We start from the raw sequence: 19,874 nt of genomic DNA, 5'->3' as shown, positions 1-19,874 counted from the left end.
GAGAACATGAAGAGTATAAAATACATGTGATCATGAAGATTATAAATACATAATATCACGTGTATCTCAAAACCCAATGTATCCTAAAAGGCTCTTCTAATATTCATACAGAACTATATAAACATTCTCTCTCGTATAACTATAAAGTTTAACAGCATAATCTCTATTTATAGAGTCAAATACTTGATCACAATAAATATTTGCTTTATTAAATAAATCTAATTATCAAATAATCTTTAACCACTAGAATTATAATTGTAACGCCCCGATTCCTGGGTTAGTAGTTTCAGGTTAACCCGAGTGTGTTTTAGATAAACCCATTAGGCTTGTAGGAAGTCTTGATCCAAGTATGAAATGAGTTCGGCTTAGGTCGAGCCCATTATGGAATAAAAAGGACATTTCTGAATTGAGGATAAATGAGGAAGGGCTAAAGCTATAAATTGCCCTAAAAGTGTTTTAAAGACTGATTCTTATTAATTTGGATTATGTCACTCGTTGGGAAATCATCCCTTCCTTCTTTCAAAACACTCTTATTATTCCTTCTTCATTGTGCAAAAGTGATAGTTTGATTAGAAAGAGTTTCGTTGTTGATTCCAAAAAGGTAAGTTTTGGAACCTCCATCCTTTAAGCTTTCATTTGAGCTCTCCATCTTCACAAATGGTTGTAGTAGCCATGGATGAGGATTAGAGGGTTTTGGGTTTTGGAACCTTAAAGTGATTTCAACTCGTTTTTGGGGTCTATAATCCTGTTCCTACCTTTTTTAAGTTCTTAGATGAGTTAATAACTCATTTTCCTTGATTGTTCTAGTGAAAAAATGGGTGAAAACTCCAAAGTCAAAGGAAAAGATAAAGGGGTGCTTGGGTGAGCTTAAGATTATTTCTCCAACTCCTAGGTGTAAGGTAACACCCTCTTAACCCTCTTCTACTGCTTGTATGTGTGTATGAAACTCCTAGGTGTAGATTAGCATGTGTAGTTTTGATGCTTGTATGTGTGTATGAAACATTTGGGGTGTATTTGGGGTTATAGCATGAAAATAAAGATTTATTATGGTTCATGCATAAAGAAAGGACCCTTCATGATCCTTAAGGCCTGCATAAGTCTTAAATAAGTTTGGGAACTTGGGAGGGACTTAGGAATATTTTGGGGATTAAGTTTGTGAGAATAACAGTATCAATATTATTTGTCTGATAAGCTTAAAATGAGGAGAATTCTATACTGGAGTATCGATATTGTTCAGGAGGGTATCGATACTCGAGGACCAGTATCGATATTTGTGGATGGGTATCGATACTCGAAAGTGATTACAAATTCCAATAGTCTATTTTGGTATCGGTACTCGAAAGGGTATCCATACCCCAAGTAAGGGTATCAATACTGAATTAATTTTTAAAACATCGAATGTGAATTTAGTACCGATATTAAGGGGTCAAGTATCAGTACTAACGTGCTAAAATGGGTTATAACCCCACTTTTCACCGAATTATTGATGGTTAGTCAGAATAAAAAGGGAAAACTTAGATATAAGCTCGCAAGTGATAACATTAACCTTTGTGTGATAGCATAAGATCTTAATGAGGAATAATGCCATAAGACTTAAGCCTTGTTTGATACTCCAACGAGAACACCCGAGTCACTTTTTATGATGAATCGTTGTTAAGTAAGGATTATTCAGATACATACGATTTAGTGCAAGGCACTTAAAATGCTAGTTGAACGTTGTACTATCGCTTTGTGACCCAGACACGTTTCGAGTACTCTAGAGGAGTAAAGTAGCCAGGTCAAGTATCAATGCTATGTGACCCAGACCTAGCCTAGGTTACTTGAGACGCTGACCTTATATGACTCAAATCTCACCTAAGGTACCCTTAGTAAGCAAATAGGGGCGTGAGTTTTGTGATGCTATGGTGACCCCGAACTACGCCATGATGCTTACTTTTGTTGTGTGCATGTACGATTGAATGTTATTCCCTTGTTCATGACTATACATGTAGTATGTTCATAGGTTGATATGCATGTAGAATAGCATTATTATTAATGTGGTACTGAGTTAGTGAGTTCAACGTATGGTTTGTGTTACCACGCGATGGTTCTTAGGTGCAGTTCGAGGAGCTCATCGCCAATTGCAGGTTTCTAGACTTGAATTGTTTCAGAGTACGTCTCGAGTATTGTAGTGGACATGTACTATCATACACCCTTATGTATTGAGTCGTAAACTCTATATTTGAATTTATGTATTTTGAAGTTCTAGTGGGAGCTCCCCACATAATTTTTAAACCGATATTATATTTGAACTTTTATAGTGTTTTAAGTTATGGTTTAATCACAAATGTATTTAAATGTTTTAAAAAAAATGGTTAGTCAACTCGGTGGTTACCTGTAATATTCTAATCCCAGATTTTGGGTTGGATCAGATTAGAGTGTTACAATAATAAAATAAAGTTTAATTCAAAATAATTTCTTAAATTAATACTTTCATATTTTAAACTAATTTACCTTTTAATGGGTGTCGAGTCCCATAAAAATAATATTTTACATAAAAAAACATATTTAAATTTAGTTGTAGAAGGGAGTAAGTCGATTCTCCAGAGGTTGGAGTCATCGAACTAAAAATATTGATGAATAGGGTTTTTTTTAAACGGTTTCATACCTAGTCTTGAACAAAAATTTGTGAAAAATAAATAATAAGATTTAAATCGAATCCAAAAATAATATAAATAAAATATTGAATAAACATAATTAAAAGTTATAGAATAAAAAAATAGATTCTTTTTCGTTGATGGAGGAGCGTCCTCGAACCACCAACCTTTCCCTAGGTTTTAATTGTGAGAACAACTATAATTAACATGTATCAAACAATTAACCTCTAGAGAACAATTCTAATGGTTTAATTCTTTGATAACCTTGTTAAGATTCGATCGATTATGACTTGACCCAATTAAATCGGATCAATTTTTTATTTAAAAAAATCAGATTCATATCCAATATACCACTTTTAAATTCGTTAAATTTTTTAAAATCAAGTTCGAGGTATTACAACACTAGTTCTTAACGGTCATATTGAAGCAATGGACATGCAGTCATCAAATGTTGAGGAGTAGCTCATATGCCTCAAGCTCTAACTTGTGATACTAACAAGACTATCGATGTTGCTCTCCAAAGTAGAGACACTTGCCTCATGTTAATAAAACCAATGGAACATGAGCCTGCATGGAATTAAATATTGTGAAGAAGGAGATACCCCATTTGCTGACCCGTTTTCATATTTCTTTTTTGGCACAGATGAAATGATGAGAAAGCGACTAGCATTATAACTTGAAGAAAAAACAATTACTAATACAAGTGCAGAATTAGCCAAGAGATAACCAAGGCTTTTACAATGAAGAATTATACTAATACAAGTATACATATATATGGTGTTATGAAGATGATAAGCTACTCATCCTGGGAAGGTTTCTTCACGTTCTTGTTGTTGTGCATCCAGACTTTGAAAACCTGCCTTTTGACGCCGTAGTCGGTGCAAAATTTCTCGACTTCATCCTCATCTTGTTTGTTGATTCTCCAGCCCAGTTTCTCGGCTAATTCCAACATTTTATCCTTCTGTTCCTGCGTGAATTTAGTTCTGAATCTCTTTTTCGAAAAGACATAAGGGGGTGCCGGCGGCAGTCCCTCGGGATTGGACTGGTACATGTTGAGATCCTCGCTGGAAGACTCGGTACCTCCGCCGCCGAACGCTACGTTCATCGGTGCAATCATTGCACCGGGTGGACTTGTGTACTTTTGATGGTGGTGGTGGTGCAGCATGGTTGGAGATGGCAAAGGTGGAGGCAACTGAAGAGGGTTAAGCATCAAGCTTCTTCGACCGGGATGATTACCCCCGAATTGTTGGGTCTCGCCATCGACCTCCTTGCGGTGGAAGTTCCGGTGGCAGTCGCAGGCGGCGCATTTCAACGCTTCGAGCGTCTCGTCTTCTCCACTAGGCATGAACTCGCCGCACCCGTCGTAAACGTTCCCACCGATGTTGGCAGCGTGGTTCTTGAGACACTCGCGATACCTGACGACGCTTGGCGATGCCTTGGTGACTCGATCAGGGTGCGGAGATCTTCCGATATGACCGAGCGATTGCTGTTTTTGTTGCCTCTGGGGACGATGAACATGGTCTAGGGTTTGAGTGCAAGTGAGAACAGAAACACCATTATGATTCCCATCACGAACCGGAGTCTTAATATCGTGCTCTTCACCTCTCACCTCCATAATTCAAGAAATATAGTCCACAAAAAGGAAAGGAAAAAAATGCTAAAAACGAAAGCTTAATTATTCAACTATTCATCTAAAACTTTGAAACGTTTTTCAAAAGATGATGATAATGCAAGAAGCTTATCTAGATAACTTGTTGTTTTTCTTCCCCCCCCCCCCCAAATTTCTCCCGATAATCTGCATTATTCAGCCAAAATCCATCGACCCATACCTCTATTTTCAACCGTTACAACATCTGTAATCCGAGAGATAAAAAAGAGAGAAAAAAGTTAAATAAAATCAATATTTTCTTCAAACAAAAACTAAACTAAAGACATTAAAGTCGAAATGGGACCAAAGTCAGAGAGAGAGAGAAAGAAAGAGATGACCAGCAAACGGCAGGAACTGCAACTGGCCACGAGCTTTTAGAGCCTTTAAGATGATAGCATGTGATTAAGGATCTGGGTTTGCTTCAGTGCTCCCAACAAGCGACAGCTTGGTTGCTTGTGGTGAAGCCGAGGGGGGAAATAAAAAGGAAAAAGAGTCAATCTTTAGAGACGAGAGATAGAGAGTTTTTGTGTTAAAAAACAGAAAGAGAGAGAGATTCTGATGAGATTAAAGGGCTCTTTTTTCTCTCTGTACAAAACAACCGACAACGTCATGTTCATCCCTCTCCCACGCCCTGCCACACTCGGGTCCTACTCTTACTCTTCATTATTGCCCCTTTAACCCATTATAAATCTGAATAATCCGTGTATTCTCGTCGAATTTATCTTTAAAAAATCGAATTATTTGGTTGCCCTTTCAAATTTTATATTAAACTGCATCCAGCAAATCAGTATAAAAGTAAGAATCATGGCCGTGAATCAATCCAGTTGAGTTTTAATATTGTTGAGTTCAATTCGACTCGAAAATTGTGAAATAAAATTCGATTCTATTCAAAAATTCACGAGCTTAAAACTTTCAAGCTCGACTCAAATTGGAAATCATGAATTTAAGCTCGTAAAAGCTCGAAATGGCTCGAAAAGAAGAAAAAAAAAACTCTTAAACTTAACTTAATTAAAGCCTCACACTTAAATTCAAACATTAAATATATGAAAACTTTATAATACATTTTTTTAAAAGAAATGAACACATATGTGTTAATATTATTAATAATTTATTTTTAAAGAATAAAATCTTAATATATTATATTTTCGAGCTGCTCACGAGCATTTCGAGTCGAGTATCAAGTAATTTGTTTTGGTTCATTAAGAACATGAGTCGAGCTCGAGCTCGAGTCAAGTCCATTCGAATCGAGTATTTATCTAGTTTTAACTGAATCAATCTCTAGTAACTCACGATCTGTCTCGTCTCATTTACAATCATAGTAAAAATAACAGGAATCGGGATTAAGTCGGTAAAATGAAAAGATACAAATCAATGAATTATTCAAAGTTAACTTAATTAAAATTTAATATACTTTTGAATTAAATGAATTTGATTTAAATTTTTAATGTGTCAAAACAAGTTAATTGATATTTAGTTAAAAAAATTCACAAGCAACTAAAAATAATATATTAATTTTTAAAATTTTAAAATTTTAAATTTTAAATTATTAATAATATTAATATTTATATGTTATTCTTTTTTTAATACAATATAAGACTTTAGAGTACTTAAGGTTCAAGTTCAAGTTCAAGTTCAAGTTTGAGTTTTAATAGAGCTAAGTCTGAGAATTTTTTGAGTTTAAGGTTTTTTTAGCTCGAGTTGAGCTTCAATTTTTTATTTCGTGTCGAGTTTAAAAATTTTAAGCTCACGAGCTTTCATTTAGAGTTGAGTAATGCTTTAATTTTTATTTTTGGAGTTCGAGTTAAACTTAACTAATTAAGCTCGTGAGTTTTTGGGTCGAGTTGAGTTTCAAAAAAAATTTATTTTGAATTCTTGTCGAACTTAACAATTTTAAGCTCATGAGTTTTTTAGTCGAGCTGAGCTCATTATTACACTTTTGATTTGATTCGATCTCAATAATACTCGAACTCGATTCGATTTGTTTACGACCTTAATCGGGGTGGATTTAAGGGGTTTAATTAAAAATTTTAAAAGTTTTAAAAATTTAATTAAAAATTAAAATTTAGAAGGTTTTATAAAAAAAATAAAAAGTTTGTGGGACCTAATTTAAATATCTAAAGACTTCACAATTTAATGAGGATTTTAAATTTTCAAAATAGTTTAAAGATTTGAAATAAAATTTTTAAATTTTGGGGCCGGAAACTCCTTGACATTAATTATCATTCGCTTTAAGAATAATAGTGTTTTTTAATAGAAAAATTTTAGAAAAATGTATTGAAACATTTTAAATTTTAAATTTAAATTTTATCCAATGATATTAGTATATTACGATTTTTTATAAATTTTAAATTTAATCCTAAATTTACCTAGAGATGAAGGGAATGAGGATTTTTGGAGAAAGAATATGAATGTTTTTATTAAGTCTGAACTCATAGTTTAAAAAGTATGAGAGAACAAAGAAATAAATCGATCAAATATATTTGTTCAATATATTACGATTTAAATTAAATAAAAATTTATAATAACTAATCTAAAAGTTATTTATAACAATTGATTTCAATATACATTAATTATAATATTTAGTGTCATTATAATTTATAATTTCAGTGTATAAAAGTAAGCAAATTATGAAATTAGAAAGAAAGGAAAGGAAAATTTTACTTCTTGGAAGTATAGATTATCACAAAGAGACAGCCATTGAAAATTTGGATATTGACTTTGTTGGAAAGAAAAACTACAAATCGCTATAAAATAATTAAATAAACATGGATTATAAAAATATATAAATATATATCTCAAAATTTTACACATTTTATATTTTCAGAATTTAGTCTTTTATATCTTTAATTTAAAATTTTGAATATAATTATTAATTACGTTAATATAATCTCATATAATTTTTCCTCTCCGGCCTATTTTTTTATTTTATATAAGAATAATTTGTAGTAATAACAAGATAATATCTGTTTAGAATTTTTTTAATTATTGAAAATGTACACTCGATAAATGTCGTGACTCAAATTCAAGACATTTTAAAAAATAAAACTCTTTTTAACCACTGATATTACTTAATAAATTCTTGGTCACCTATCCATAATTATATAGATTTGTAACATAATTGAATTATATAATAATATTGTAAAAATGAATTGGCGTGTAGCGTCAGAAAATATTGTAAAAATGTAGGCACTTGAGCTCCCTCCATGAAATGGGCAACCAAAGAGTTAAAAGTACAGTGACTCCCCTTGATGCGAAATACCATTACTTCCTCCATAACCCTTCTCAAAAAAACCTCAACTTTTCTTTAATAAACCAGCTTTCCACAAACTAATAACCACTTCATTACAAGTTACAACCCTTAAATTAACCCTTAAAATTATTTAATTGCATCATTTTATACTCTTCTCCTAACTTAAAACCATAAATTATAAATTATAAGTTAATATTTAGGGTTTAAGGTTTAAAGGTGATGGGATTATGGGTTAAGGTTTAGGGTTTTAAGTTAGGAGTAATGTATAGATAGAATGATACAATTGAGCAACTTCGAGGGCTATATTGATGCGAAAATATGATAGGGGTGAAAATGATAAATTGAGTTTAATATAAGTTACTTTTTTTTGGTGCTTGCTTCAACACTGTTCATTTATATGTTTATTTGTGTGTGTTATTGCAGGTAGTAAGTAGTACTGATGATTCAACAACCAATGGGTTATTGAAAAGAATCACTCAGCTCGGCAAAACTTTTGCCATGTTTTTGTTTTATCAACTCACCTGTTTTTGTCACTCTGAAAATTTTCCCATTTCCTTCATATTTCATGTCATCTATTTCCCTATTCAATCACCTCTCTTTATTCACGTCTTCTATTGTCACCGTCGACAAGCCTAATCATAGTTACTTGTATAACTCTATACCCATAATTAGAGTAGTCGTTAAGTTTGATGTCATGGTGAATTACTTCAAATATTAATCTAATTTTAAAAATAATTAAATTATTAAACCTATCACATGATCTTATAGATAAAAGGAAATGTTAATTTTTTTAGAGAATTTGAGTCTATGCAGCTATGTGTAAGGTTTATGTGCTTTGAACAAATATTATCTTATAATCATTATATATTATTCAAAAATAAATAATTAAATTAATTTTATTAAGATGATATTTAATATATTTTAAATTTTAAAATTTTATTTGTAATAAATTTATAATACAACAATCGAAACTTTAAAGGATTATTATCTCAAGTCACTATGAATAATATTTTTCAAGTAAAATGATTTTCTTCACGTAAGTTTACCCTAATACGATAACTGGACGAGTCTATAATGTATGTCATACACGGAAATATATCACTAACGACATGCACATATATGTATTAGCATGGTTTTATTTGAAATGTATAATATGACAAAATTTATAAATGATCATTAAATTTTGTTAAAATGTTAAAATGGTTTTATTTGTCATTAGATTTTTAAAAGTTATAAAATACACATTATATTTTAAATTTTGTTAAAAAAATCAATACTTACCATTAAATATTGTTAAGGGAGTGACTTAGCATGCTAAATCAATAAAAAATATCTTATTTGATATTTCAATTATTTTAGAATTTTTTAATATATTTAAGTAATAATTCCAAAAATTTTATAAAGTTCAAATTTTAAAATATATGAAAATAGTTCATTTTTAAAATTAAAAAATCTATTTTAAATTATAATTTTATAAAATTTTAATTCATAAAATTATTTTATATCTAGTTATTTATTTAATTTTTCTTGCATTTGTAAAATTAAAATTTTATAATTTAAAATTTTTAAGATCCAAATTTTTTAATTATTAAACAATAAAATTATTTTTTATTAAACGATGTGATTCAAGCATTTAACTTTTGTTTAATAAGTTTAAATACAATTTTAAAAAAAAAAGTACATTCAAAAAAAATTATAATACCACATTAATAAAAAATACATCCGAACTTAAATAAAAATAATCGACACAACCCTAAAAATTTAATAATGTATCAAATAATTTATATTATACAAATTTAATATTTATAATATAACACTAAAAAATAATATGTAATTTATTTACATTTTTTTTTTGGTTCAACAAACCTAATAAAAATATTTCAATTAAAATTAACAATAAAATAAAATTTTAGTCACAATTGAAGGGTCAAATGAGATTTTTTTTATTTATTAATTTAGCATGCCACATCACCTCCTTAATGGAAATTAACGTTGTTGTGCTTATTTTATAATAAAATCTAAAATATAATGTCCATTTTAAAAGTTTTAAAAGTTTAGTATTTAAAAAGTGTTGAATTAAGATTTTGATATAACAATAAATTGCAAAATTGATTTTAGACTTGATCGAATTTATCAAAAATAATTCAAAGTCCAAACTAACTTGAAAAATATGTTTTAAATGTTTTCCAACATAGTTGAACCTTTCAAAACCATACTTGATCGTTTTTGCGCTTTAAAATTAAGTTTCCAAGGATTTTTGGCTCAAATGATCAATCCCCTAGTAAAAGGATCGATCCTTTTGACCGAAGGATCGATCCCCTTGAAAAATGATCGATCTCTTGGATTCCAGTGAGTTTGAGATCGATCATTTCACCAAAAGGATCGATCCCTTCACCAAAAGGATCGATCCCTCGATGAAAAGGTTCGATCCCTTCCCTTAAAAGATCGATTCCATTATTACAACGGTCAAATTTTTTGAAAAATGAATGATCCCTTTCACCAAATAATCTATCAATTGTGCATTAAATGTTGTTTTTGGTTGTAGGTAACGGCTATAATGATCCCCAACAACTCCAAACGGCTAAAATTAATGGAGAATGTATAAATTGAAGGTTAAAGCTTCCCAAGGTCAACAATAATCATATTGAACCAACCTACCAACATCAAAGTTTTGTTCTGTGCTTAACTTGTCTAATTATTTGTTGTAAACACACTTGTGAGCTACATTTTTCTTTTGCTCAAGTGTGTTTTGGGTGAGTGCTTAAATTGTGCAAACTTATTTGCCTTTGTGAGGTTTTTCTTTAGTTTGCTAAATTTGTACATACTCTTTGGGAGAGTATGTACTCAAGGTTTTGGGGTATAAACCTTGAAGTATTTGTAAGATTACACCTTATCCTTAAAGGTAAGCAAATCTAGTGGATTTGAGAAATCTTTAGTGTGGATGCTAAGATAGTGGATATAGACTTGGTTTAGAAGTCGAATCACTCTAAATCCTTGTGCAAAAAAGTTCTATTTTGCGATTTCTTCCACCATTTAAAAAAAAAAAACCAATTCACCCCTATTGACATATTTCGATTGTTCGTAAGAGCTAACAATTGGTATGAGAGAGGGTCTCTATAAGCGGTTTAACAACCTTGAAAAGGTCCTTGGAGAGCTCTATCAACTTATTCTATCAACCGATCAAGATGGATTCAACTTCCAGCTCCTACTACATTGAATATTCCCAACTGATCAACAAGCCACCTTATTTCAGTGGAGCAAATTATGCCTATTGGAAGAATAAGATGATGCTCTTCATTCAAGCAAGTGATATAGAGGCTTGGGACTATATAATGATGGGTCATTCTACTCCAACCAATAGGAAGGAAGATTGGAGTGAAGAAGAGAAGAAGAAGTTCCAACAAAATGCCAAGGCCATGCACATTCTATTTTGTGCGTTAGGCCCGGATGAATTTGAAAGAGTCTCCTCTTGTTAAAATGCCAAGGAGATTTGGGACAAGCTCCAAGTCATTAATGAATGAACCAATTAAGTAAGGGAAACAAAAATCGATCTTCTCAACCATAGCTATGAAAATTTCAAGATGAAATTGGATGGAGACATTAAAGCTAAGACGGATAGATTTTCCGTGATTGTCAATTTCCTCAAAGGATATGGAGAGACCATCCTTAATGAAAAGCTTGTGAGGAAGATGATTTACTCTCTTTCAAAGTCTTGGCAATAAAAGAAGACGACGATAATAGAAGCAAAGAACCTAAAAGCCCTCAATCTTGATAAGTTTATTGGTTCCTTGCTCACTCATGAGTTGATGGTGAAAGAGGGGTGTCGAAACGATTTTTAAACGGCGTGGAAAAGCGCGTTATTTTTAATTATTTTCTTTACGATTGATTTTAATTAAAAATAATACGATTTTAGAAAACCTCTCGTTTCGAAAAATTGGAAATTCCTTTACGATGAAAAAATAAGGTTCGAGGAGTCGCCACCAATCTTTGATTAGGGTGTGATTGGACACCCAAAACGTTGTCATTTTAAATAAAAAAATATTTTTAATTAAAACGACGAATTTGCGGTCTGCGTTATCAAAATCTGAGTTCGGGAGTCGGTTACGCGTGGGGAAGGATTAGCACCCCCACAGCGCCCTAAATCGGTACCTAGTCGATTAATTAATGTCTTTGCAGCGAATTTTACAAGTTCAAATTTAATTTAATTTTTGATCCTTAAAACAACAAAAGTGCAAATTTTATGGTATGCAAAAGCAACGAAATAAGTTAAGTTAAAATTACCAAGTCGTTAGAAAGATAACGAATATTCGATTATTTATAAATACCGAGACCAGATCTTTAGTTCAGTTCTAACGACCTTTTCTCGATACATTTAAATAATCGAACATTTCATTTTCTTTCATTCCCAAATTTTAAAGTGAAATATCAAATTTTTAGTGACAATGATGGGATACACTTGTAATTTAAAATCGTCAAGAACAACTTTTTCTGTAAGTTAAGAAAAGCCATTCTGACAGTTTTAAATTAAAAGGGTATTACCCTTAATCCGATTATGTGATTAGTTCAAGTTATGCACGTAAGACTATCATGCAAATTATGCTGATTGAATGTCATGCAAAGAGTAATAAATATTATGATTAAAATATCATGCAATGTGAAATACACAAGAAAAAAAAATATATACATATATTTTAATTTCAAAAAAAAAATAATAATAATAATAATAATAATAATAAACCACACATATTAACATATAGTGTACAAACATGACTTAAATATAATAATAAAAACATGACATGCAAAACTATAAAATTAAAATATATATAGATATATACATATTTAAAAAGTGACTAAATATGAATAAAATCAAAACTAAACATACTAATCAAAAGTTAAACAAGGGTTAAACTATAAAGAAACTAAACAATAGGCTCATTTCATAAAACTTTCATTTCCATGTACTGCAAGCATAATATATACCAAAGTACTTCATAGGACCAAAATGAAAGTTTTTCAAAATTACATATCCAAAGTATAAACAACATCAAAATAGCCCTAAACTGATTCTGGACCAAGATACAACATGCGGCAAATTAGGAGGTAAATTTAAGATACCAAAGAAGCCCGATTCAGGGACAACAATGTAACAGGTTGAAACTGAAATGGCCTACACGCAGTTACCCCCCAAAGCAAAACACAGAATACTTCCCCGGAGGTCAATACGACGCCGTTTTGGAACTAAACGGGACGACGCCGTTTTGGAACTAAACGGGACGACGCCGTTTTGGCGTACGAGACATCAGGGTATACCCCTAACCCTAGTCTCATTTCTTCTCAACCTAAACAGATGAAAACCCCCCCCCCAGCCGTTCTCTCTATCCCTCTCGCCTCTCAACCCCAGCTTGACCAGACGACTCCCCTGGCCACCACGGCCACCGCCGCCTTAAACAAATCTCCTAGATTTCCTCTCAAACGAAACCAAACGAAACCCTAGCCTCCACAACCACCATGGTCTCTCGCTTCTCTCTGCTTTCCTTGGTCGAAACCCTCAGCAAACCCAACCGTGGCAGCCGCCGTGGCTGCCACCACTAAACTATCCTGACGAGAACCGCTCAGGTAAACCCTTTTCTCACTCTTCTAACCTCTTAAACCCTAAACCCGATCCTCACCGAGACCTCACAAAACCCCAACGAAGACCCCGATGAGAGCCTCCTCCCCTTTCTAGCCTTAAACCTTCACTCTTACGAAACCCATAACCCAAATATCACAACCACAAAGCCCATTGCCAACCACCGTGGCCAACAGACTCCGTTAAGGAGTTAAAACTGTACCCCAAACCCCGAACATGACCAGACTTACCCAGAACTAGCCCCCATAGACCCCGATGAAACCAAACACTGAAACAAAAGCATAATCGATAGCTTACCCTTGGTGACCCAACGGGGTTCGACTTTCAAATGGTGGTGATGGTTACTCTTTCACTCAAGGAGGTGAGGGTTTCGTTTTTCCTTTTGTTGTTTTTGCTCTCCGATTGCTGATCGTTTTTTTGGTTCGAGTCTTTTTGGTTGTTTTCTCCTTCTTCTTTTTTTGTGTGTTTTTTTCTTTCTGTTTTCTCTCCTCTCGCTGATGATCCTTGATGGTTTTTTTTTTTCCTTTTTTTTTCCCCCTTGGTCACTCTCTATATCTGTTTTTTTGTTGTTGGTTTTCTTTCCTCGATTTCTCCGTGCCTCTCGTTCTGCTTCTTGTTTCGTGTGTTTGCAGGGCACTGGTGAGAGCAGATCACGGGCGGCAGCTGTGGGGAGCCGAGCTATTGTCCGGTTGGCGTGCGTGGTCTGGCAGCAGAGTTGGCTTCACGTGAGACTGCAGCTGGCTCGGGATGCTTGGGGACGTTGTGAGCCGTTGGATCCTGATGCCAGATCCAACGGTGGTAGCTTGACGGCGCTGGAACCCTGACCAGAAACCCTAGTGGTCTTTGATCTGGACCGTTGGATGAGAAGCAGATCCAACGGTCCAGGACAAGCGGCGGCTGGATCCATAAGTTGGAAACCCTAATGGTTTTAGGGTTCTTCAAACAGGCCTGATTATTTTGATTTTTGGGCCACTTCGGTCCAGCTGGTTGTAATTTGGTATAGGCCCTGTAATAAAACATTTAATTAGTATACTCATATGTATTTTAATTGCTTAACATTCATTATAATTGCTTATTTGCTCATATATCATATATAAATATAACCAAACATTAATCATATAAACGATAATTAATCCAATTCAACTTCAGAAAAGATCCCGGACAAATCGAGCATCTACAGCTGCCCCTCTTTGCTCATTGTCGTGCAACGAGAATATAGCAAAGATCACTAGATGATCAAATTTGTCCGATTATGAGAAATTCAAAAGATTAATCGGCTTCACTGCAACGTCCATAAAACTGGTTTTATCCCCTATTGCTCCAGGGAGTAAAACTCGAAAATCTTCGTCAATCGTGTCTGCTCCCCATTTTCCAGAGAGTACAAGACTCAAACGATTCTCGATAATCATGTCTGCTCCCTATTTTTTCAGAGAGTATGAGACTCGAACAATTCTCAATAATCGTGCCTGCTCCCTATTTTCTTCAGAGAGAATGAGACTCGAACAATCTTCAACAATCGTGTCTGCTCCCTATTTTCTTCAGAGAGTATGAGACTCGAACAATCTTCAACAATCGTGTCTGCTCCCTATCTCTTCAGAGAGTATGAGACTCGAACAATCTTCAACAATCGTGTCTGCTCCCTATTTCTTCAGAGAGTATAAGACTCGAACAATTTTCAACAATCGTGTCTGCTCCCTATTTCTTCAGAGAGTATAAGACTCGAACAATCTTCAACAATCGCGTCTGCTCCCTATTTCTTCAGAGAGTATAAGACTCGAACAATTTTCAACAATCGTGTCTGCTCCCTATTTCTTCAGAGAGTATAAGACTCGAACAATCTTCAACAATCGCGTCTGCTCCCTATTTCTTCAGAGAGTATAAGACTCGATCAATCTTCAATTATCGTTGGGAAATCTGCAAACATTTAAAATAATCATGCAATGTCATGATCCTATTCATGCCTACGATGTATGCAATTTAATCCACTTTCTTCTTCGAAAGAATACTATCCCCTTTGATTTCAGTGGAACTCGGTTTCGCTTTGGGCATAGAGCATTTCACCAGTTCACCCCAGTTGATACTCTCAATACTATAACTTTTGGCTTGACAAGACTTTGACTTCTTTCTTTCTTGAGGCCTGCCAGTACCCCTGACCAATCTTCTTGATAAATGACAACATCCTTGGGTCATCTATTAATGGCTGTGATTTTCCATGAATTCCAAAGTTTTAGCTTTTCCCAACCATACAAGCTTATGGGTAAAACCATTGCTAGCTTCAGAATACATGCATTTCCAGAACCTTTTGCATAATAATACAAAATGATCTCATGTACCACAAGTTAAGCTATGCGTTTTAACTTTCTCAAAATTAGATGCTTGTAAAAGGGAAATCAAGAAGGGAAAATATATCTTTATTTATATAAATGGCGAAGAATTTTTAGGCAACTACATGACAAACTTTTAATCGGAAAAGAACAAAAGGATAGGTGTCTTCAAATATCAATAACACAAATGCTTTTGAACTGGCACGCCGTCAGAATGACTCGGGTGTAGCTTCTGTCAAAAGGACCTCCAAAATGGTGATGACACCTAAGAGTGCGAAACCCTTTCTGGACCCCAAAATCTCCCATTATTGGATGCCATAAACCAAGATTGAATCTTACGTGCATTCAATTCCTCCTCTGGTTGTCCCCACCGAGACTCATTGATCTTTGGTCTCAACCCCAATGGCCATTGTCGTTACCCATGTCAGGAGATCTTCCTACTCCCCAAAAACAATTCAGACCCTCCACCATACACGAACTCTGGATTTAAAACTCAAATCGCCCTTTGCGGGTTTTCGACTCGATCGGACTTTGGTTTCAAGACGCCCTTTTTCGAGTTTTCATCTTGAACCCTCATTTTTCATTTTTTCATTCATTTTTTATTTTTTTATTTTTTCATTTTTTCATTTTCACTCATTTTTTCTTCTTTTTTTTTTTTTCTTCAAGCAAAATACTTCTTAACTGCGTCAGAATTCACTGGATGAGGTACTTCAGACCCATCCATCTCAGTTAAGACCAGAGCTCCTCCGGAGAAAGCTTTCTTGACAACATAGGGTCCTTCCCACTTGGGCATCCATTTCCCTCGGAAATCTTTTTGAATGGGCAATATCCTCCTGAGCACCAAATCTCCTTCGTGGATTTCTCGAGGGCGAACTTTCTTATCATGTGCTCGTATCATCCGCTTCTGGTATATCTGACCGTGACAAATAGCCTTCAATCTCTTTTCTTCAATCAGATTCAATTGGTCATATCTGGCCTGTACCCATTCTGCCTCATTTAGCTTCACCTCTGATAAAACCCGGAGCGAGGGAATTTCCACTTCAATAGGGAGGACAGCTTCCATCCCATAAACTAGAGAAAACGGAGTTGCCCCAGTAGACGTCCGTACAGAAGTTCGATAGGCAAACAGAGCAAATGGCAACTTCTCATGCCAATCTTTATAAGTTTCAGTCATCTTCTCTATAAGCCTCTTAATATTCTTATTAGCCGCCTCCACTGCCCCATTCATCTTTGGGCGATAAACCGTGGAATTATGATGCTTTATTTTGAATTGCTCACATACAGATTTCATCATCTTGTTGTTTAAGTTCAACGCATTGTCAGAGATAATTCCTTCTTCAAGAACCTACATATCGTTGACTGGGTAACACTTGCATAGGAAGCTGCTTCTACCCACTTGGTGAAGTAATCTATTGCTACCAGAATGAAGCGATGACCATTTGACGCTTTTGGAAAAATTTGCCCAATAACATCCATGCCCCACATAGAAAACGGCCACGGAGCTGTCATCACATGCAACGGATGAGGAGGGGTGTGCATTCTATCCCCATAAATCTGACACTTGTGACACTTTCGGGCATAATTGATGCAATCAGTCTCCATAGTTGACCAATAATACCCAAATCTCATAATCTGTCTGGCCATTACATGCCCATTAGCATGGGTGCCACATATTCCTTCATGTACTTCTTCAAGAATCATTTTCGCTTCTTTATTGTCCACACACCTTAATAAGACCTGATCCATGCTTTTCTTATATAAGATCTCACCATTAAGCACATACCCTGCTGCCATTCTTCTAATGGTCCTTTTGTCATTCTCAGTTGCCTGTTCGGGGTAACTTTGATATCTTATATACTGGAGGATATCATAGTACCAAGGCCCTTCATCATCTTCTTCTTCAATGTCAAAGCAGTGGGCTGGATATTCATAAGCCTTCATCTCAATAGGCATCATATTTGAATGCTCGTTCATCTTAAAGGCCGCTGCCAAAGTAGCCAAGGCATCTGCCATTTGATTTTCTTCTCTGGGGAGGTAATTGAAAGTCACTTCTTCAAATTCTTCAATAAGTCCCAGAACTAATTTACGATATTCCACAAGTTTGGGATCTTTGGTTTCCCATTCACCTCTGAGTTGGTAAATTACCAAAGCTGAATCCCCATATACCTTCAACATTTTTGCTTTGAGTTCAATAGCTGCTCTAAGACCCATAACACAAGCCTCATATTCAGCCATATTGTTTGTACAATCAAAATTGAGCCGACTGGTAAAAGGATAATGCTCTTCACTTGGTGAGACCAAGATTGCCCCAATCCCATGCCCCAAGGCGTTTGAAGCACCATCAAAGTTCATCTTCCAGTATTTACCGGCAAGAGCAATTGTTTCTTCCTCCGAGATAGCCATTAAATCCTCATCCGGGAAATCGAAATTCAACTGTTCATATTCTTCTGAAGCCCTACTCGCAATGAATTCTGCTATGGCGCTCCCTTTAACTGCTTTCTGGCTTACATACTGGATATCAAATTCGGACAACAGGATTTGCCAACGGGCTAACCTTCCGGACAATGCAGGTACCCCCATTAGATACTTTAAAGGGTCCAGCTTAGATATGAGCCAGGTAGTATGATACAACATATACTGTCTAAGTCTTCTGGTAGCCCATACTAAAGCGCAACACAATTTTTCAATTGGTGAGTATCTGGCCTCACACTCAGTGAACTTCTTACTGAGATAATAGATAGCCCTCTCCCTCTTCTCAGTTTGATCATGTTGCCCCAACACACATCCTATTGAATTGTCATAAACGGACAAGTAAAGAATTAAAGGCTTTCCTGGGATAGGTGGCGCTAGGATCGGAGTATTCGAAAGATATCTCTTTACTGCCTCAAAAGCCTCTCGGCAATCTTCACTCCATTCTCCTGAATCATTCTTACGAAGAAGGCGGAATATGGGATCACATCTTTCGGTCAGCTGTGAGATAAACCGAGCGATGTAATTTAATCTCCCCAAAAATCCTCGAACCTCTTTCTGTGTTCTTGGGGCTGGCAAATCTTGAATGGCTTTTACTTTATCGGGATCTATTTCGATTCCCTTTCGGCTCACTACGAATCCCAACAGTTTTCCCGATGTCACCCCAAAAGTACACTTATTTGGGTTAAGTTTTAGTTGGCACTTCTTTAATCTTTGAAAGAGCTTCCTCAAATTCTCGACATGTTCCTCCTCCGTCTTGGCTTTGACAATCATATCATCGACATAGACTTCAATTTCTTTATGCATCATGTCATGAAACAACGTCACCATGGCCCTCTGATAGGTTGCCCCTGCATTCTTTAATCCAAACGGCATGACTTTATAGCAAAACGTCCCCCACATAGTGATAAACGTTGTTTTCTCCATATCTTCAGGGTACATTTTAATTTGATTATAGCCGGAGAAACCATCCATAAATGAGAATAAAGAATTTCCAGCAGTATTGTCCACTAACGTATCTATATGTGGCAAAGGAAAATTATCCTTTGGACTAGCTCTATTCAGATCTCTATAGTCGACACACATTCGTACTTTCCCATCCTTCTTTGGTACTGGGACAATATTTGCTACCCACTCAGGATATTTGGCCACTGTGAGAAACCCAGCATCAAATTGTTTCTTCACTTCTTCTTTAATCTTGAGCAGCATCTCGGGTCTCATTCTTCTCAGTTTCTGTTGTACGGGCTTACAATCAGGCTTTATTGGTAACTTATGGACAACCAATTCTGTATCCAGCCCTGGCATGTCCTCGTATGACCAAGCAAATACATCCTTGAACTCTTGAAGTAATTCTATCAAGCTTTGCCTCCCTTCAGTAGACAGGGTGGTACCAATCTTTATTTCCTTTCTATCCTCATCTGTACCCAGGTTCAAGATCTCTGTAAGCTCTTCGTGAGGCAGGATCTGCTCATCTTCCTGTTCCACCATCTTTAGTAATTCTGAGGGTGGTTCACATCCCTCATCATCATCACAACCTTCGATCTCCCCTTGACATATGGGCATCTCGAAATCAATCTCCGGGTCAGAGTCATTGGCATTCGTATTATTGATATCTGAGTTCCTGAAAGGATAACGAAAAAGAAGATATATACATATATACATATATACATATGGGAGAATCTTTTCCCATATAAACAAATAGAAAGAAATAATATATGTGTATATTCAAACAAAAATGCATGAGGAAGTGTTTGCCATTCGGGAATTAACAAAACACATCTTTTATTGAAAGCAAGTAAAAACACACAACTTAACCCTTTACATCAAATCACCTACTGTCCCAGGGTATGAACAATAGGGAAGAGTTCCAGTGTATTACTCTGCAAAAGATTTGTAAACTACTGGCAATTCCTCCGCA

General features: G+C 34.9%; 1 protein-coding gene across 1 annotated transcript; it reads right to left on the bottom strand.

Annotated features, from left to right (window-relative positions):
- Positions 1-3,285: 3,285 nt before the first annotated feature.
- Positions 3,286-4,510, bottom strand: LOC120126404 (zinc-finger homeodomain protein 5-like). Its single transcript, XM_039144610.1, has one exon. The coding sequence runs from the start codon at positions 4,249-4,251 to the stop codon at positions 3,433-3,435; it is 819 nt and encodes a 272-aa protein (XP_039000541.1). The 5' UTR covers positions 4,252-4,510; the 3' UTR covers positions 3,286-3,432.
- Positions 4,511-19,874: the final 15,364 nt, after the last annotated feature.

The sequence above is a fragment of the Hibiscus syriacus genome, unplaced genomic scaffold (assembly GCF_006381635.1).
Source record: "Hibiscus syriacus cultivar Baekdansim isolate YM2019G1 unplaced genomic scaffold, ASM638163v2 tig00110458_pilon, whole genome shotgun sequence".
NCBI lineage: Eukaryota > Viridiplantae > Streptophyta > Magnoliopsida > Malvales > Malvaceae > Hibiscus > Hibiscus syriacus.
Note: the sequence above shows the minus strand (reverse complement) of the source record. Positions and strands in the feature narration are given on the sequence as shown.